The sequence below is a fragment of the Eleginops maclovinus genome, chromosome 10 (genome assembly GCF_036324505.1).
Source record: "Eleginops maclovinus isolate JMC-PN-2008 ecotype Puerto Natales chromosome 10, JC_Emac_rtc_rv5, whole genome shotgun sequence".
In the NCBI taxonomy this organism is placed as follows: domain Eukaryota; kingdom Metazoa; phylum Chordata; class Actinopteri; order Perciformes; family Eleginopidae; genus Eleginops; species Eleginops maclovinus.
This window is the reverse complement of record NC_086358.1, coordinates 10614409-10632724: the sequence shown is the minus strand read 5'-3', so window position 1 is coordinate 10632724 and position 18316 is coordinate 10614409. Positions and strand designations below refer to the sequence as shown.

The 18316-nt window shown below is 40.6% G+C and overlaps 1 protein-coding gene across 1 annotated transcript in view; it reads left to right on the top strand.

Annotated features, from left to right (window-relative positions):
* Positions 1–1232: 1232 nt before the first annotated feature.
* Positions 1233–18316, top strand: part of LOC134870330 (testican-2-like) — a 35774-nt gene continuing 18690 nt past the window's right edge. The window contains exon 1 of the mRNA XM_063892464.1: positions 1233–1523. Within this exon, the coding sequence (XP_063748534.1) occupies positions 1347–1523 (177 nt within the window). The 5' untranslated portion in view covers positions 1233–1346. The remainder of the gene's footprint in view (positions 1524–18316) is intronic.

The window sequence follows — 18316 nt, the reverse complement described above, 5'->3', positions numbered from 1 at the left end:
AAGTGTTTGTGAGGTACTGTGTGTGTGGGAAAGCATGAACACGTGGATGCATGCGTATGTGTGTGGTTGTAGTTCTGCACTTATTCTAATCTCTGTTTAATCCAATTACCACACAGTGTTCTATAGGTCAGGTAGTATACTCGCTTAGAAAAAAAAAGGAAAACATTGCTTGTGTAGTGGGGGGAATAGGGAGTTCAAAGGGGCTCATTTTTGCCCCGAGGCCCTCTGTTAATCTGACCAGGGAATTGAACAGTGTTTTGTACCTTTAGTCCAACAGAACAAGATAATTGAAGACGATTCCCTTGGGCTTCAGGAAATTGTTTTCTAATTAGCATTTCTGACCGTTGATAGATCAAATGATTAATAAAAAAAATTGTAGCAGATAAATTGGAAGCAAAAAAAAATTATTCATTGTGGGGGAATGTCTCTGTGTCAACTGTTGTCCGCCATTATTTAAATTTCTTGGGAGAAAGCATGGTTCCTTTATTATTTGATCTCTAAAATGCATTTGAACCTCCAAAGGAAAAAGGTGAAATTTGGGATTTGATTATTTAAACTTTGATGTTGCTGCTGAATTACTGGAACAAAACTTCTGTCAAATAAAATGTAGGGAGGATTTTGAGTTCACATTTTGATATTAGCATAAACTAAATAAACATAGTTCCAATAATAATTAACTAAAAAACTATCAGATTTTAGAGAGAGACACCTTACAGATGCATGATCTGGGTTACTTTAAGTCGAAAGTCTAGGGAACAAATTAAGAATGAAGCTGAGCTAATTTTAAACTAAATTTAACCTGATTTGCCCTGAGGCCACGTGGGAGTCCTTCAGTAATCCAGAGCCCAGTTTGGCCACTACTGGTACTAACTCAACTGCACATTTCTTCGAACTTTATTGTTCGATTGAGTCATTTTAATTTATATTAAATAGTGCAAATGAGTGAGACTTATGAGTGTGGCATATTTTCCTCAAAAAAATAATAATACACAAAAATAAAAGTGTGATTGATGATCAGTAAACATCTGTTCCACTTGTGCGATTCATTTGCAGCGTGACTATTTCTAAGTGTGTGGGCTGCGTACAGACAAACACGACAGTGAAGTAATGAAACCAAGTAAGCAGAAATAAATGATTAGTGCAGGATCTAATCTCTCCTTTACTCTCTTTCTCCCTCCCTCCCTCCCTCCCTCCCATCTCCGCTCCACTCCCTCTCCCTCTCCTCTCTCATTTACATTCAGTGTGTTGAAGCAGCAGCAGCAACAGCAGTGTTGTATGTGGGTCCTTGGCAAGAGGATAGCAGCAGTAAGCAGGAGATACATCCCAGAGCAAACTGCCCGAACAACATGGTGGTTTTAAGAATCGTCCCTTGCCTGTGTCTGCTGGTGGGCTTCTCGCTCCAGGTGGACGAGAAAAGTGGGAAAGAAGCCGGAAAAGCCGGGAATTTCATGGAAGATGAGCAATGGCTGTCAACCATCTCCCAGTACGGGCGAAAGATCAAACACTGGAATCGCTTCAGAGACGTGAGTGGTGTGTTTAGTGTCATGATACAGGCGTGTTTTTGTCTTATTTGGTGCTTCAGATGCTGTGTGGAGGTAACGCGGGTTGTTTTCTTCTCAGGTGATTTTGCGCACAGTTGACTGTCGGTCTGAAGTACATACAAACGGGATATTAGCAATTACGCGGTGCAAAAATACCCCCAAAAGATTAAAAATACCACTTAAAGGTGCGTTCAAATATTGTAGTTTTGGCAAGGTGCATGGTTTACTTTACAATTATTTTTTAAATTCCTACGTTTTACAGTTAATCTTCATGTTTTTAAATGTTTTTATTAAATGGAAATGATCATGTAAGAGTGATTTGAAATACAAACTCAAAGGAAAATCTGTCACATTGGCCAAAGTCTTTCCAAGCTCCTTCTGGGTAACTGATATAGAAAACAGTTTTTGTAGTCACTGGTCAATACCTCTTGATCTGCCATATTGCACATACAATGTTGGTCGACAGAGAGGAGCTTTTAAACCACACAGTAAAACATCAGTCGTCACCAGTACAAATACAAAGGAACAAACATGTTTTAATCTCAGCTGGATGTGTTTGTTCTTGGCTGGAAAGAGACATCTTTGAAAATGAAGTTCAGCCATGGCCATCAACCAGAGATGGACAGTTAATGAATTTATTAAATTACGTTGTGAATCTCATAGTGACTTAAGTTCATTTTGATGAAATTTAAGTGGTGACATAAAAAACAAAATGGGGGGGGTTTGTTTTTGGTTCATCTACTAATTAAAAAACCTGATCAGGGATACATTTGCACCGTTGCCCACAATAGCTGTACATATTACTTTCCTCAGTGGGAGATGAGCCATCACACGGTTAATACTGAGGAACGGTGTAGTGATGATTAGTCTTCCATTAAATGTTGGGGGGATTGAGATGAGGATCTCGTTGTTTTAACTGAAAATTAAGAGTGGAGCTCCACTCTCTGAGAGGATGATAATGCCTGAATGTGCGCCAGGTGTTATGTCGTGCTGTCAGTAACGTTTGTTTTCATGTGAGCATATGTGAAGCGTTTAACCATATGCCTTAGATTGTTTTAACTGCAAGAAAAATGCACTGTAGAAATCTGATTCAAGTGTGCTCTTTCTCTAAATGTTTCTGTTATCCTCAGTGTGTGCAACTCATTAGTCATATGAGACCAAGGAACGACATTTCAAACTGAGTTTTATGTGATAATGATATTTACGTGATGCATAAGGTCAGTATGGATCCAAATACTGATGCCTTTTATTGGATTACTGAATACTGATACAGTATTCAGTAATCATGATACATGAATACATTTTCCATATCCCAGTGTTATCCAAAATGATATTGTCTTTATCTGGTCGTCGCCTAAATAATCAGGGCACGCTTTTGTATTCTGTTAAACTGTTGCAACTAACATGTTTGATGGTTTGAGTCCCTAAAATGTTTTTCTCGATTATTTATTTGGTTTATAAAATTTCAGAAACAGTGAAACATACCATCCCAGTTTCTCAGTCCAAGGTGAATGTGTTTTGGCAGTCCAAAAGACATGCAGTTTAATATGATAAGAAGAGATAAAAGCAGGAAATCTCTGTACTTAAGAGGCTTTTTCTATGGTTATTCAATTGATCCTTGTCCCGTTGAACAACAAATAGATTAATAAAATGATTGCAGCTTTACTGCCTATTCCTGATTAGTTTTTATTATTCCTAATATGTTGATGCTGATCACTGATTTAAATGGGGTGCCAGATTTGATATCCTCCATCCTCGCTTTTCTCACATGACAGCCTCCACATCACAACCAGCAGAGGATGTGTGGGAGATTGAGAGCTTGGTTGGGGTAGGGGGTTATGCTTTTGGGTGTGTAAAAGTTCCCTGGTACTGAAACACAGAACATGTGGCTTGAATCAGGATGTGAGGGACCTCAGAGGAGGAATCAGTTAGCAACGGCTCAGATCCAATCCTCTACCTTGACAACCAGACAGGCTGATCGTTTGACCTCATTGCTGAGAAATATCACCTCAGACAGTCTTATCAATGTCAAACAGACAGGAGCTGCATTGCCTTTGACCACGCTCTGTGGTGTGCAGGAATCTGTCCAAACAGACCCCTGAGGGCACAGAAAGCTTGTTGAGAAATGTATGATTGAATTGCAAATTTGTCTTGTCATGCAAATGTGTTAATTTGAATATTATCTTCAATGGATTTTTTGGGAGAGGTTTGCCTCACCTGTCTAGTTGGACCAGTACTGAACTGGTAGAGCGGGAGAATAGGGTGGGTATTTTGGCGGTACATTTTGGGTACACTGCTGAGAAGATTTGTTTGCTATTTCTAGAAGTTGGCTATTCGAATAGATTGTATATAAGACGCGGATATAGTCACCTTTACTCTATTTGACTCTTAATCGGACCATCATTTACAAAATGAACATCATGCTGTATTGAAGATGACTTGAAAGTAGTTCCGAATTCAGAATGTTAGTAAATCTACCTCATGGTATTTCCAACTTTCAAAAAAGGCATTGAATAATGCATTGCAGGGACACAAGTGCTTTTAATAAATGATTTAAGTTGCTGGTAATTGGAGGGGCCCGCAGCTAAACTAGTTTTACACGATAAAAGATTATAAAATAATCATTTAATTAACTTTTCATTTTTCCACAAGTGTCTGAATTTCTCTTGTTATACAATGTTGAGTCTCAGTGGATTAATTAGTCTTTTATGCAACAGATCATTAGAGAAATCCGCTTAAATATCAAAGTGAAAACAGAGCAGTTTTTCGCTTTTATTAAAGTTTAATTTATGTGCTGTGAATCAAGCTTGTTAAACTATAAAATCTGAAAAGGTAACAGTTGGGGGGATTGACATTTCAAAAATACCAACTTTGTACATAAATACCTAAAGTGAAATTTAAAGCAACATGTTGATAGTGAGGTTAAAATAAAGTGGCAAGTAGAAATAGCAAAAGTCCAAATACACAAATGATCGAATAACAGACAAAATATGGGTCTAGAGCTGGCAGATAAACAGCTTTGCATAAAACTCACCAGTAAACGCATATTTCTTTATTTTTATCCATATACGAATAGAAACGTATTCAAACTAAAGTTGTGGTGTTACAGGAAAGTACTTTTTGTCCATTTTGTTTATTGCTGTCTTGCAGCCTTGTCATCACAAAGCAAACTGTCACTATTTAAGAGTTAATTTGTGGATAAGTCTACAGCAGTACTTCATGAGTTACTGTACAAAATAGGTTAGGAAGGAGCAGGACTGAAATGTTGATAAGAAAGCAAACAAACATATTTCCAAAATTGATAAAGCTTTACAGATTAACGTATGAATTTGTCTGCTCATTTAGGACTATGCTGTACCAGGCAGTGAGTTGCACCATATGATATGTGAAGGGGTTTTATTTATTTACTAGTTGTCTTGGCAAACAGTTGGTGTGAAAACAGCAAGCGGGAACATTCATTCTGCATCTGAAATTTCTACGTAGGCTGTATAAAGCTGTGACGGTGGTTTGATTGATCTGACTGGTCTCTAAATTGGACCTGTATACATATGATTACCTGGCATGAGATGTAATGAGGAAACATTGAGAGAAAGAACAATAAGAGCAACAGCTGCAGAGGCAGGAGGTGTCAGGATTATCCTCAGCAGGTTACAGGCAGTTATACAAGCTCCATTATGACTGGCATCAATGTTGGAGCTGTAATCATGGCACACTGCAAATGTCAGGACATCAAATCTCTGGATCCAGATTCCGCTCGTATTCACATTAGCATAAGATGTACCCACACACAGCAGGTTAAAAATGCCAATAAAAGAAGCTTGGCTGTAATTAAATGAATTGATACACTTTTTTGACTGCTAGATGTATTTCTTCGTCCCAACACAAGGTCCACTTTGCATTCTGGTGCGTTCTGGTGGATCTGCCCAGCGGGAACTCATGTGAACAATACTATGCTGTTCATTCACGGCCAGATTCCCCCATCTCTAAAGCGAGGGCTCATTAATGAGCTGTGCAGCATTTAAGCCAACCACAGAGAGCTGTTTAAGGTTTGCACCTGCTCTACTGCCTGTTACATTTTTAATGATGGAAAATTGCCTCATTATTCTCAGGTAAATTGCTCTTCAGCCTCTTCAGTTTTTAAGATTAGCACGGAGTAAAAATGCAAGTCATCATCAGCTTCATGGTGTTTACGAATGATTTTGATACGTCTGGTATGATAAAGTCTGTACTAAGTCTCATGGCAATCCCTCCAACAGTGGACAAATAATCCTAATTATTGCATTCAGAGGTTATCTTAACAGCACTGCTGTGCAAAGCCTCACAGAGCTGCTAGCATGGCAGAGGGCTCTTAGTCTCACTTCAATTATGTATTGTCAACGATGAAAAAAAAACGTCTAACCGCTGAATTATTTATCTACACAACGTTGTGTTCCGTCCGGCCTTTATCAGGTATATATATATTTGTTGTCTAAATAAATATTTGATCAGTAATGGCATTTTCTCATTTTTTTTTTTCAAGATTGCACTTCCCTCCAATGCACTTGTCATACATTTTTTAAAGTCCAAATTCTGTTATCAAAACTTCCTAAATACAAAGATGATGCATTTAGATTACATTTTTTGTCCAACTACAGTCTGTTGTATAGAGATAATGTACACAGCAGCAAAACAAATTATCCCTTTTAAAAAGCTGTGGTAGATGATTAAACATATAGAATTTAGGCTTTTGTTGATCGACACAGTGATATATAAGCGCTTACTGGCAACATATAAAGGACAGTAAGCAGGTTGGAAGAACTCGTTAAGCCTTAATAAGCAACTGATGATTTATCCAACTATTAATCAGAGTCATTTTTTATCCGTGCTGCTGCGACTTAAGATTATGGCCCAACCGCTGATGCTACATTAACACAGCTCCTCTGTGGGAGAAAAATGCAAGAGCAGGCTTCACTTTGTTTTTCTGCTAAACACGATTCTCCTGCATCTTTTCTTAGAGACACTGAGCTCCTTTACTCAGCTCAAAGACACCCTGCCAGCTGTGGCTTTTTCTGCTCCTGTCATCAACCTCAGTCATTTATTAGCCTCCCACAGGATTTATGCTCCAGCACTAACAGCCAGTCTAATTACGGATATGAAAAATTAGACCAAGAGGACAGTATGCAATTGTAGAAAATATGATAATTAGGCCTATTTCCAATTACAAGTGAATGGCAATGCGGGGGTTGGAAATAAAGACGGGTGAAACCATAACCGTTAAATGAGCTAATAGTTATCTGTATTGCCGCTGCTGGGTGAATCTAAATCTAAATAAACTGTCTCTGGAAATATGTCTTTTGCACACTAATGAGATCAAATGGCAGAAATGGTGCAGAGAGAACTTTTCTTGTCCTCTTGCATCACGATACCGGCCTTTTACTCCAGGTGAAATCAAGTTTTTAAATCAGGATTCACATTTTAAACAGAAGAAAGGAGATCCTGTTGATTTCCCAACATAAACAGGAGTGTTTTCTCATTGAGTAGAGAGGGACATGATTTGTTTTTGCTCCTACGATAAGCTCCACTCTCTGAGAAGCTCAACGGCTGCCCTAAACTGCTTTTTCATGAGCATGTTCCTCAGCTCTACTGAAAGTCCCTTTCCTTTTCTATGTCTGAGTACGAGGAAGCTACTTCTAGTGATAGGGCAGCACATGTAGATGAATGCGTTTTCATAATGGATGCTGGCTGCACCTACCACTCCTGTAGCAATGACGGCCTGAATTCAATCTTTTTTTGCCGTTAACTTCTCAGTGAGTCGCTGAAATGTCGGGCTGAATAATTAGCCCTTCCAAGGTTCTTCTTCTGGCTCTATTGTTCATGCATTATTTATAGTGGCATCTGCCTGAGAGTTGTCTCTGTACTGGTGGAGCTCCTCTATGCCTTGCTGCAGGCAAAGCGATAAATGCTGCCACTCTGCCTCTGTGTCTGTCTTCATTCATGGCTGTTATGGTGGCACACCCATACTCTATCAGTGATCCATCTTTCAAGCAAACAAACAGAACGATATCATCACTCACAACAAGTCAATCACGGAAACTCATTCAGCCTTTGTTTTTTTGTTTACTGGAGTGCCTTTTGCTTCCGTCAGTGTGGTTGCTTGGCTTGCTGGATTCTATAACAAACATGTCCTAGAGTCCTGCTGCTAGACTAGCTAAAAAGCTAAAAGGGGAATATAAAATGCAGTAAAAATTAAAGACAAAACTCAATTAAAGTGAAAAAATCTAGCTCAAAAGTTGTATGTTTAAGCTTTACTGTTATAAAACGAGCCATTTTAAAGGCTAATCATAGAGAACTATTCAGTTAAAGCTGCCGATTTATGTTGATCAGATTGTGTTAGGTTTTGAAAAGTATACTTGACCCACCTTCACATAATTGGTATAACAGATTCACTAAAACTTATTTGAAATGTGTTTTCAGGTCTTTAAAATAAGATATAACACACAGTAACTCCTAGCAGAAATAATAATCTTCATCATAACAAACCCACCTTTTTTATTTCCACCTGGAAATTCATTTGCACCTTGACATTGACACCCCTATCTGTTTATCTGCAATGACCTTTATTGTTATCGCTCTCAGACATGAGGCAGAAATCTGAGTTTACCCTTCACCGCGTAAACACTTTAGAACAAGCTTCACCAGCTGAAATCCCACTCTGTTATTTGAGTGGAAATTATTAAACCTGGAGAAAAAAATCCCCTGCAAACATAGCTGTGCATATATCAGCCAGGTGGAAATATATTTGGGCTGCAGAGAAGTGCTGTCATGAATATATTCAGATCTGCCTCGGGTGTTTTTATGTTTTTGATAGATTTGCAAGGGGACCATAATTATGAGTTCTCCCGGACCGAGCTGCAATGAAAGCATGGTCTGGGCAATCACAGCCAAAATGATCAGGAACAATATGTGTAATAATGCAAGGTTCAACATGGCATTGATTGATTCTTCGCCTTAGGCCAGCCACAAATCACTCATTGTTCAAACAGCAGGGCAAGTACTGTAAAATTAGGGCAGACAACTCCTAAAACTTTGAGGACATAATCTTGCCTGGAGAAACTTTTTGGTCTCTTGTATGTTTTATTTGGACAAGACGGCTTTTTCTGTCTTTGGCTTGACTTTCCCAGAGCTGTGTATGAGGAAGCGAGGAGAGACGGGCCTCCTCTCTGTCTTAACTGACTAAGCACGAGGGAGGTGTAAAGGATGCGCTTGGAAGGGACTGTTATCCTGTCTTTGTTGAAGCTGAATTTAGTATGTGTGGCATGTGGTGGATATATTTGTGTGTGTGTGTGTGTGTGTGTGTGTGTGTGTGTGTGTGTGTGTGTGTGTGTGTGTGTGTGTGTGTGTGTGTGTGTGTGTGTGTGTGTGTGTGTGTGTGTGTGTGTGTGTGTGTGTGTGTGTGTGTGTGTGTGTGTGTGTGTGTGTGTGTGTGTGTGTGTGTGTGTGTGTGTGTGTGTGTGTGTGTGTGTGTGTGTGTGTCAGAGACTGTTTATTTGTCGAGTTGGCAGAGAAATGGATACGCACCACAAAGTCATATTGAAATGACCTTAATCAAGCAAATCATATACCGGGGATAGGGCGCAGAGCTCAAGCGCTAATAGCTTTTTTCTCAGCTGAAAGAACCCGACAGAATCTCATTTATGTGTGATGTAGTCCTTGCTAAAGCCATAACGTGACATCTCAATGTGGCTCCTGTTGTTACTGTAATATCCCATCGCCACTGCGGGAGATTAGCATTATCAGCAGCCACAACAACCCAATTTGTTCTCATTGCCATGGCAGACGGGGGGAATTAAGTGTAATCAGCCAGCTAGCATATTTAACTTAGCTATCCCTGTGAGCTGTCTCATGCCGATCCCTGCGGCATTTCAACTGGGCCGGTTATCTTCATTATCTTTTCTTAACCACGCTGCTGGTCTCTAAACTGATGTGTCTGACAGTTGTATAAGACCTCTGTGGCTTCAATGGACTTGTCATCTGAGTCTCATTAATTTAAACAACAGGCGTAGATGCTGACATTTTAGAAACGGCTAGTACAATAATGTAAGCAGGCTCAGATAGATGGCGGTAAAATGATTTTGTAATCATACATTTTTTGTAGATTTGCTGAACACACATGCTGACAATGCTTTTCAGGACATACTGTAGGAGAAACAATTACACAGATGCTCAGTACAAAAACATATTTTGATAAGGCCAGTGAAAACCAGAGTGATATTTAGTAATTTTGTCAAAAAAAATCAAGAAAAGGCACAAACTAATACTCTGTAAGTCTGTCTGTTTGACATTCCTACCTTCAGTGACACTCAAACCAAAAACCTCATGCGTCTTTAAGACATGAATCTGTAAAAAAAGCACACCTTTATCGTTTGATCTTTTGAAAAAAAGATAATTTCCTAAAACAACTGGGTACTATATTAAATGTTAGTCAAGCAAAACGCAACACATCAATTCTTGGGGACTGCTTTCAGTGGGCGATAAATAAACAATTGGTACGCTAGTGAGGATTTTTTGGCAGTAAAACAGCGTATGCCTTCTTCGAGAGGCAAGCAAACACCGTTTCTGACCAATCAGAGCTTTGTATGTGGGATTAAGAGTGTGGACGTTATCATCATGCTTAGATGGCTAGCCACCTAGCAGTATCCATATATAATAGCCACAGAAAGTATGGCCGATGTATTTTATTTACTAAAACCAGCAAGGCTTGTTTTCTCTCAGGGGAGACAAAGTAAGTTTGTCAGAGTCTATTTAGGTGGAATTCGTTTTCTAAGCCTTTACATTCGATATTGATTTCCCGTGTTGGATAAGTATTCCAACACCAAAACAAAATTTAACTTCATTCATTCTATTTAAGTATGCTGATTACTTTTTGTGTTTGCAGGTCAATACTGATGAGACTAGCTACTACAAAGTTAAAATAGCACGCTGGCTTTTTGTGGATGTTGAGCCCCATGCTTCAGCTTTTCTGTTTATGGGTTATATACTGCGAGTCTTGTGTGCAGAAGCAGCAGGGCTCAGTACTGTATAGACGGCCCTGCATAAACTGCAAGCTCCCTGAGGCATCTGCGGAGCTCAACCTTAAGGTTTTTCTTTCTGCTTCTTTGTTTTGCAAATCGGGGAGGAAGAGGGGGGGTATAACTGCAGAGGCTCAGCCGCTCCACGGTTCTGCTTGGCTCAGCAGTGGGGTTCAACAGAATCCATTTTTCTACATCCGCTCTGTCCTCCTCCTCTCCAATTACTGCATCTCTCAGAGCATGCAGTGCCTTGATTCAACTGTGGAGTGGGCTACAGCAAAGCCAGCCTGGCCCCTGTTTGATGTGTCACTTCATCAGTAAATGTGGAGACCACAGCTTACGGCCTCCTGTGAAAAGGAATTGCTTCAATTCTGTGATGCAACTTTCTGAAATTCAGTCTTATTAGCCCAAAGTAAATCCCCTCGTCAGGAGGTTTTAATGTTTTCAGACTCTTGTTTAAGGTTGAAAACAGACTCTTATACGTTAACTACACATAAACCAGCATGCAACTTGATATAAACACTTATTCCCCGCTAGTTAAATCATTTGCATGGGTAGGAAAAGCTGTACATCCTACTCAGCCTGATTATTTCTGCATTTCAGCGAAGTGCAAGTGTTTCAGATGGATGCATGCCTGACAGTTGGCTACTCCGTGGTCTGGGCAGAGAGACGTGCCCTTCAGTGTGCAGAGATGGCTGCAGAATGTGCTCCGTACTGTACTGCATTGCAGGCAGGCGTCTTACCTTGTGAAACAACATGTGTCCTTCGCCTGCAAGCCCCCAGAGCACTCCTGCTCAGATGATCAATTTCATCCAGCTCCGTGTTGCTGGGCTGCGACTTAATCCCATAACGCTCCAGTGTTTTGTTACAATTGAAACACCCCCATTTTTTCTCTGTGGGTTTTCTTATTTCATCTGTAGATGGTGATGAAAAATCTCATGCCTTTGTCATATATACACGGCACGTAATCACTTTAAACAGTCTGTTATATGATCCTCCATCACGTCAGGGACTGTCAGAGCGAATGTGGAGTAGAAATTTCAGACCTGTCACAGTTCAATAAGAGTAAATCACAGGGTAACAGATGTAGGAAGCACATGAGTCGGTATGGGGAAAATCCGTCCCTACAGCTGTTTTTCTGCATCATATCTGCCTTACGTTTAGATGCAAATGCAATGTTGTGCCACTCTAAAGACCAGTGGGTTCAGGCCGAAAGACATACTGCGTCACATTGGAACACTCTAATGCATTTCTAAGTGGTTCAATCTGTGGTGGGTCTGCACCATTAGTGTCTCTCCCATTTCTTCACCGTTTTCAAAGACGGCAGGGTACAAACGGAGCGAGACATTACCTTCACATCTCAGGCCCAGCATGCTGAATTGGGGCGCCATAACGACCAGCAAAGGCTAGATGCACTCCTGCTGCTCCCCGGTAACTACAGAGACCTGGAGACGGGGATGTAGAATCACGACAGCCTCCGCATGTGTGCCCTTTAGCAGCGATTTATAGTAGGCAGAGAGACGTGGCTAATTCGCCCACATTAATCAGGGCAGAGCACATTACTGTGCAAATGATCGGCCGGGGGAATGATGAGCCGACAATGTCCTGCCAGTCAGCGAGGCAGATGCATCTCAGTGATCTGATAGGATGACACGGCCCAGGCCCAGAGCCGAGCAATCATCTGAGGAAAGCTTCTCCAAAGTCTCCGTTCATTAAGACATGACCCGGATCACCAGTCCGTCCATCAGCCTGTGTTTACCCAGCCGCAGCCTGAGTAAATGACTTCATGAAGTCAGATAAATGACAACAGGAGGAAATGCAAAATGTCCAGATCATCATTTAACCTCTATCTCATATCCTGCTGCTTAAGTGATGTCTTCACTGCAGATATTGCCCTCAGAACATCAATAAGAAATATTGCGGAGGATGAAGCATGTACTTATTGCCCCGAGAGAGAGGGATTTCATCTGTAAACAGAGCTTTTGAACTAAACTCTTGAAATCTGTCTGTGAGGAGTTCAGCAATCTGGGTTTTTGAAGATAGGGTCAACAGTTTGTTTGCCATGTGGAATGTTGCATCTGGCTCTAAATCAGCATCAACATTAAAATAGTTATAAATGCGGATTGATGATGATTCATGATTGACAGAAAAATGCCATTAATTTTTGAATGAAAAAATACTTGATGATTAAGTGATTATAAAAAATGGCACTTTTATGCTTTTTGGGGCGTACACCTTTCTTTTGCGTATTATTTACTGTAGGTCTGCAAAGGCAAACTCCAAATCCATTGGGTCTAAAACACTTTGTTTGGACTCCTTTGTTTACTTCCATAACATAATGACATTAATATGTATTACTCGCACTTCTATTGGCTAGCGCTCCAACACATTGTAGGCCAGGGGTGTCCAAACTTTTTTCACCGAGGGCCACATACAGAAAAATAAACGGAGAGCTGGGCCACTTATAGAGGTGAATATTGCCTCACAAGTTAAGTTAAAAGTTAGCAAAAAAAATCAAATGTAGGTGAATAATGCGCGATAATTTCAAATGGTTTAAGGAAAAAACAGCCTACATCCCATCTCTCTTTAGGGTTTCATTTATTTTGTTGGCAGCGCATTCCTTTAAACAGAAGCCTCAGATTGCTTAGAAGGTTAAATTTGAAGCTTGTTATAGAAATAAGTTATTGGGGATTTTTTATCAACTAAGATTTGTTAGAAAATGTTTTTAATTCTAAATGACTGAAATTATTTGAAAATTGGGTTCATTAATATATTTTAACATATATATTTGAGAAGTACAATATAAGACAAGCAAAAGTTTAATTTGTGGGCCATATTCCATTATACTTTTAGAATTTGCTGAGGGCCGATTCAAAATGGCCCGCGGGCTGCATTTGGCCCCCGGGCCGTAGTTTGGACACCCCTGTTGTAGGCTGAGGGGCGGGACATCTCTGGCCGGTTGACCAGGCACACAAAAGCCTGCCAGCTAACCAACCAGAACACACTGGGCTCTGGTTTCAGACAGAGGGTGAGAAGAGGTGCTGCAGCACAGGCAGTATGAGAAAAATAAAGGCGTTTTTGAACATTAAAGCGTGTAAACATGTCTTTATAGCGTCAACATTTGAATATGAACCTGGAAATTAGCATAAAAGGGCCCCTTCAAAAAAGTTTGCAGTTTCTTCTGTCGATTGACTAAAGGATTAGTCAATTTATGGTTTCAGCTTAAAGGCTAACCGCTGCTGTGTATGGATTCATATTTACTGTTCAAACACAAGTGTGGTATCGACCTTCATGTATAAACTCTCCACCAGAAATCCTCTTCAGGATAACCTATTTATTGGAATCGGCTGTTTTGATACAGAATCCGTAGATAAAGAATCAATCCACAAAAAATATGATCTGAATTACATTAGGAAACATGATGTTCTGTCAAAGAGGAGCTTATCTCATCAGATTTAGATGAAATTACTCTGATCGTTATCTGATATACTGTGTGTGTGTGTGTGTGTGTGTGTGTGTGTGTGTGTGTGTGTGTGTGTGTGTGTGTGTGTGTGTGTGTGTGTGTGTGTGTGTGTGTGTGTGTGTGTGTGTGTGTGTGTGTGTGTGTGTGTGTGTGTGTGTAGGTGTAGGTGTGTGTGTGTGTGTGTGTGTGTGTGTAGGTGTAGGTGTGTGTGTGTGTAGGTGTTAGGATCTCTAAAAGGTCTTGTTCTTTCAAGTATTCTTTGACATCCACCTTGGTATTATTTCAAACACTTCCTCCATTTCCAGCCCTTTCACTACACAAGACAAGGAGTGTGTGAGGGGAAGTTAAGGCTTGGATTTGTGTGTGTGTATGTGTGTGTGTATGTGACTGTACAGATGCTGTCACATTACAGGGACAGATGAGCTGCAGTGACACAGGGAGCGAGTGAGCTGCGTGCTCGTGATGGATCATTGCAGCAGGGCGAGGAGATGCAGATTCTCACAGTGACATTTCTTTTACTCTGTGAGTATTTCTCCGGCAAGCTGAAGTGAGGTCGTGCTCCGGCAGCTCTCAGCTCGAACACTTGGAACCCACAAGCTTCTCTTTGACATTTCTGCTTGTTTAGTTTTTTTCTTTGGAGACTCCCAGGTATGCATTCTGTGTTCAAGCTGTTCGAACATGCAGGGCATCGTCTTTGAATTGAACTTGACCCCCAAAGATCAAGCGGTGGATAAACACTTGTAAACATTACAGATGGCTACTTTTCCTGATAGCAATGACACAACACTGAGTATCTGCTGATATCATGCTTATCCAGTATTCATTTTCTCCTAAGATGTTTTATCAGACATAATCACTGCTTTTCCTGAAACTAGACATGTAAACATGTGATGCATAATCTGTAAGATACCTAAATCCTTGTAAATTGATGTTTGTAACATGACAGCTTGCAGTTTCATTTCTGCAACAGAGTATTATACACATGTTCAAGTTCCCAACCCTTAGCTGTTTACCAACGCATTTTCCAATTTATTTTTGCTTAGGCTGACAACAAATGCTTATAGGAAATATGGATACGTATGCCTGTAACAAGAGTTGGTAGCATGATGGTTTCAAATGCAGAGTTTTAGATTTTAACAAGAGTCACAAAAATGAGAAAATGCGACTGATCCTGGGCTAGTCCTTCTTGAGATTGCCTAAAAACTCTACCTGATTTGAGACCTGACAGCATAAAGCTTTGGATAATCGACTTGGTTCTTTTATATTTAAAAATAAAATAAAATAGTGACATCACATCAAACCTCTCATTGCCTAATGAACTCTGACAACAGAACTAAATGGAGAAAACTCTGAAATTTAGGGAAAATTAACCTTTTAATAGATAACTAATTAGTCTCTACCAGGGGTGTTCAATATTTTCAGGCCAAGGACACCTTTGTTGAAAGAGGGATTTAAGATAAAACCTATAAATGAATAAAATGTGGCCTTATTTTTATTTATTGTCAAATGTAATTTAGGGTTGGGAGAAATGGTCTTCCTGACTTTCCTGACTGTGAAGGCCACCTTGACATCCTAATGTTTGATTCTAATGCTTTTGATGTTTTCCCGTTGTGCGATCCAGTGTATTTACTAGTATCAAACCAATACTTTTTGGAATTTTGTATTTTAAGCATCACTTTCTGGCTCACAGCAATTTCCCTGCACAACACGACACAGACATGCAGCTAAATGGTTTAAGAGCTTACCCCTGAGGCTGTCATGCAGAGCTGGGATGTGTATGAACATTTTGGTGTCAGTGATCGGGACAGGTGTGTGCACGTGGGTGACGTTGGGGTTGGCTAGTTCAGGGTTATTGGGGGTATTTATGTCACCAGAAGATGGGGCTTGGGATGAGGTGAGATAGACGTTAACTTGGAGGAGCGCAGTCAGGCTTGCGGCCAAACGCTGTCAGCCTAATGCCAGCGAGTGGTCCAGGAGGAGCGGGCGTAGCATCTGGATAGTCAAGCTCTATTAGGCTCACGGCTCTGTTTTACACCGGCTGCGATACAGCCTTGTTGACAAATGGCAGAAGAGGTGGTGTGTGTGATATGAATCACATAACTCAGGGGACCTCCACCATGAATGTCATACCCCCTTGCTCCCCGATCCCACCCCCTCCCTCCCTCTGGTCTGGGCTTGCTGTGAACTGTAGCAGCAGGCTGGGTGGGATTCAGTGGGACAGCATTAGCTCCCAACCTTGGTGAAGGACTAAATGCAGCCTCAGCCGGGTGTCCTTGCTGTAACACTGCTGCTGGGAGAAGATAAGCACTCCAGCCTTTAGGACATGCTGTAGGACTCCCTCCGGCCCCTGCAGCAATGTGAGCTGGGTAATTGCAGAAGCACTCCGCAAATAATTAATTAAGCAATCGTTATATCTGATGCGTGACATGCTTCAGTCGTATCTTTGATAATGAGGGTGATCGTTTTGTGGGATTTTATGTTACAAAATGCAGATTCAGCAGCTGATCTGAGACCCAAGCAATTCTTTTTTTCTCTTCACACTGCGGTGTCACTCTGAAGTTCAGTGTTACAGCCATAACCTTTAAAATGCTGTGTGAACACGCAGATCTAAAAAATACAAAGTAATTTTATCCGGCAGTGGAGGTGTATACATTTCATATCACATATTTAAAGTTTATTCATCTCTTCTTCTCCTAGCGCAGGAATCCAGCAGACTTTAAACATAACAACCAGTGATATGGCCTCTCGTATATGTTACCCTAACCCTGGACATTTTCACTGCTACAGAGAAAAAATACTTACCTCTAAGAAACAGTCTCGGAGGTGAAATCTGGAGCCTTGGTGATGAATTCTTGCTTCAGCCTTTTAAATCCCTCCTCTGGCTTTTTGGGTTGTCCTTGTGCGGCCTGTAAATTGTTCATGGTGATATATTAAGTAGACAGGTATGGCTGTGTGTACGAGTATAAGAATTAGGTTTATTTACTGGGTTGAGTTGCTGGGATAAACCATGCAGTGCTATATTTCTCTCGAACACACCGGGGCAGTGAATGATGAAACACACAGGCGGAGGCTGCGGTGGGTATTGATGTGTAATGCCCTTGGACCGGAGCCAAGACGGTGAAATGGAATGAAAGGAAAGCAGTCACTCCCCTGTTAACTCAAGGTTATACTTTACAGGAGCTATAACTGTCCGTGTTGTCAATGGTACGCTTAGTTAATGCGCTCTGTGTGTCCACTGCGACTATCAAAAACATCTAAATCACATATGTCGGGTGACTTTGAAGATTCCCAACACTTTGCCTGTATTCTTTCCAAGGCCGATGCGCTATGTCATGGCTTACACAACTTCTGATCTGGCAGGAGGCTGACGTTTGGCACTTGCTTGTAAACACTGCCACAGAATGAGCCCTTTAGTGATCGGGACGACTGCCAGCTCATAGAAGTGGCAGCGGATCATCCTCGGTTAATAGGCGCTCATAATCCTCTGTGAATGTCTTATGTTGTCCCCAGAGAGAAGCGAAACTAAGGCATGTATTTGCAATCAGAAAGCATTAAGAACTGACAGTTTAACGGTCGCTATTACTGTAATAAACCAACCCACTGTTTACATGCTGAATGGCAGCAAAATGAAAAGTGTAAAGTTTTTATTTTTACCACTTACAATATCTGTCTCTTTCTTTCTCCCCCACTGCTGCTCCTCACTGCCACAGGAAGTCGAGGTTAGTGTCTTCTTCAAATTTGCACGATGCTCTGTCTTTCTTTTGATGACTGTTTTTGGCTGAGATGAACTTCTGGCTGTGCTGGTGACACCTGTTTTTTGTGTCACTGGCTCCTTGAGTAAGGGCTCACGTAATGAGTGTACATGTAATTCAACATTACTATCTCCTAATGTGTCTTGGAATACAATTAAAAAACATTATAACATAGGGACAAAAGACATAAACTTGAAGGTTTGAAAAATATGTGAAAAATATTGCAAGTATCTGGCCTGTGATTGGGATCTGTTCTAAAATATATTGGGATCCCACTTGTCCCATGCTACACTCTTTCTGCATTTAAATGGAAATCAGTACTATAGTTTTTCAGTTATCCTGCTGAATAACAAACTAATTGATCAACATAAACCATCTAAATGTACAGCCAAATGAAACCTTCTGCTTCTTAAAAAAATTGGGGAATGTAACAGCAGTCAATTGTCGTCAGTAAAAACACAACAACTATCCCTTTAACTCCTCATCCCGTGTGCAGTATTTAAGAAGCCTTCG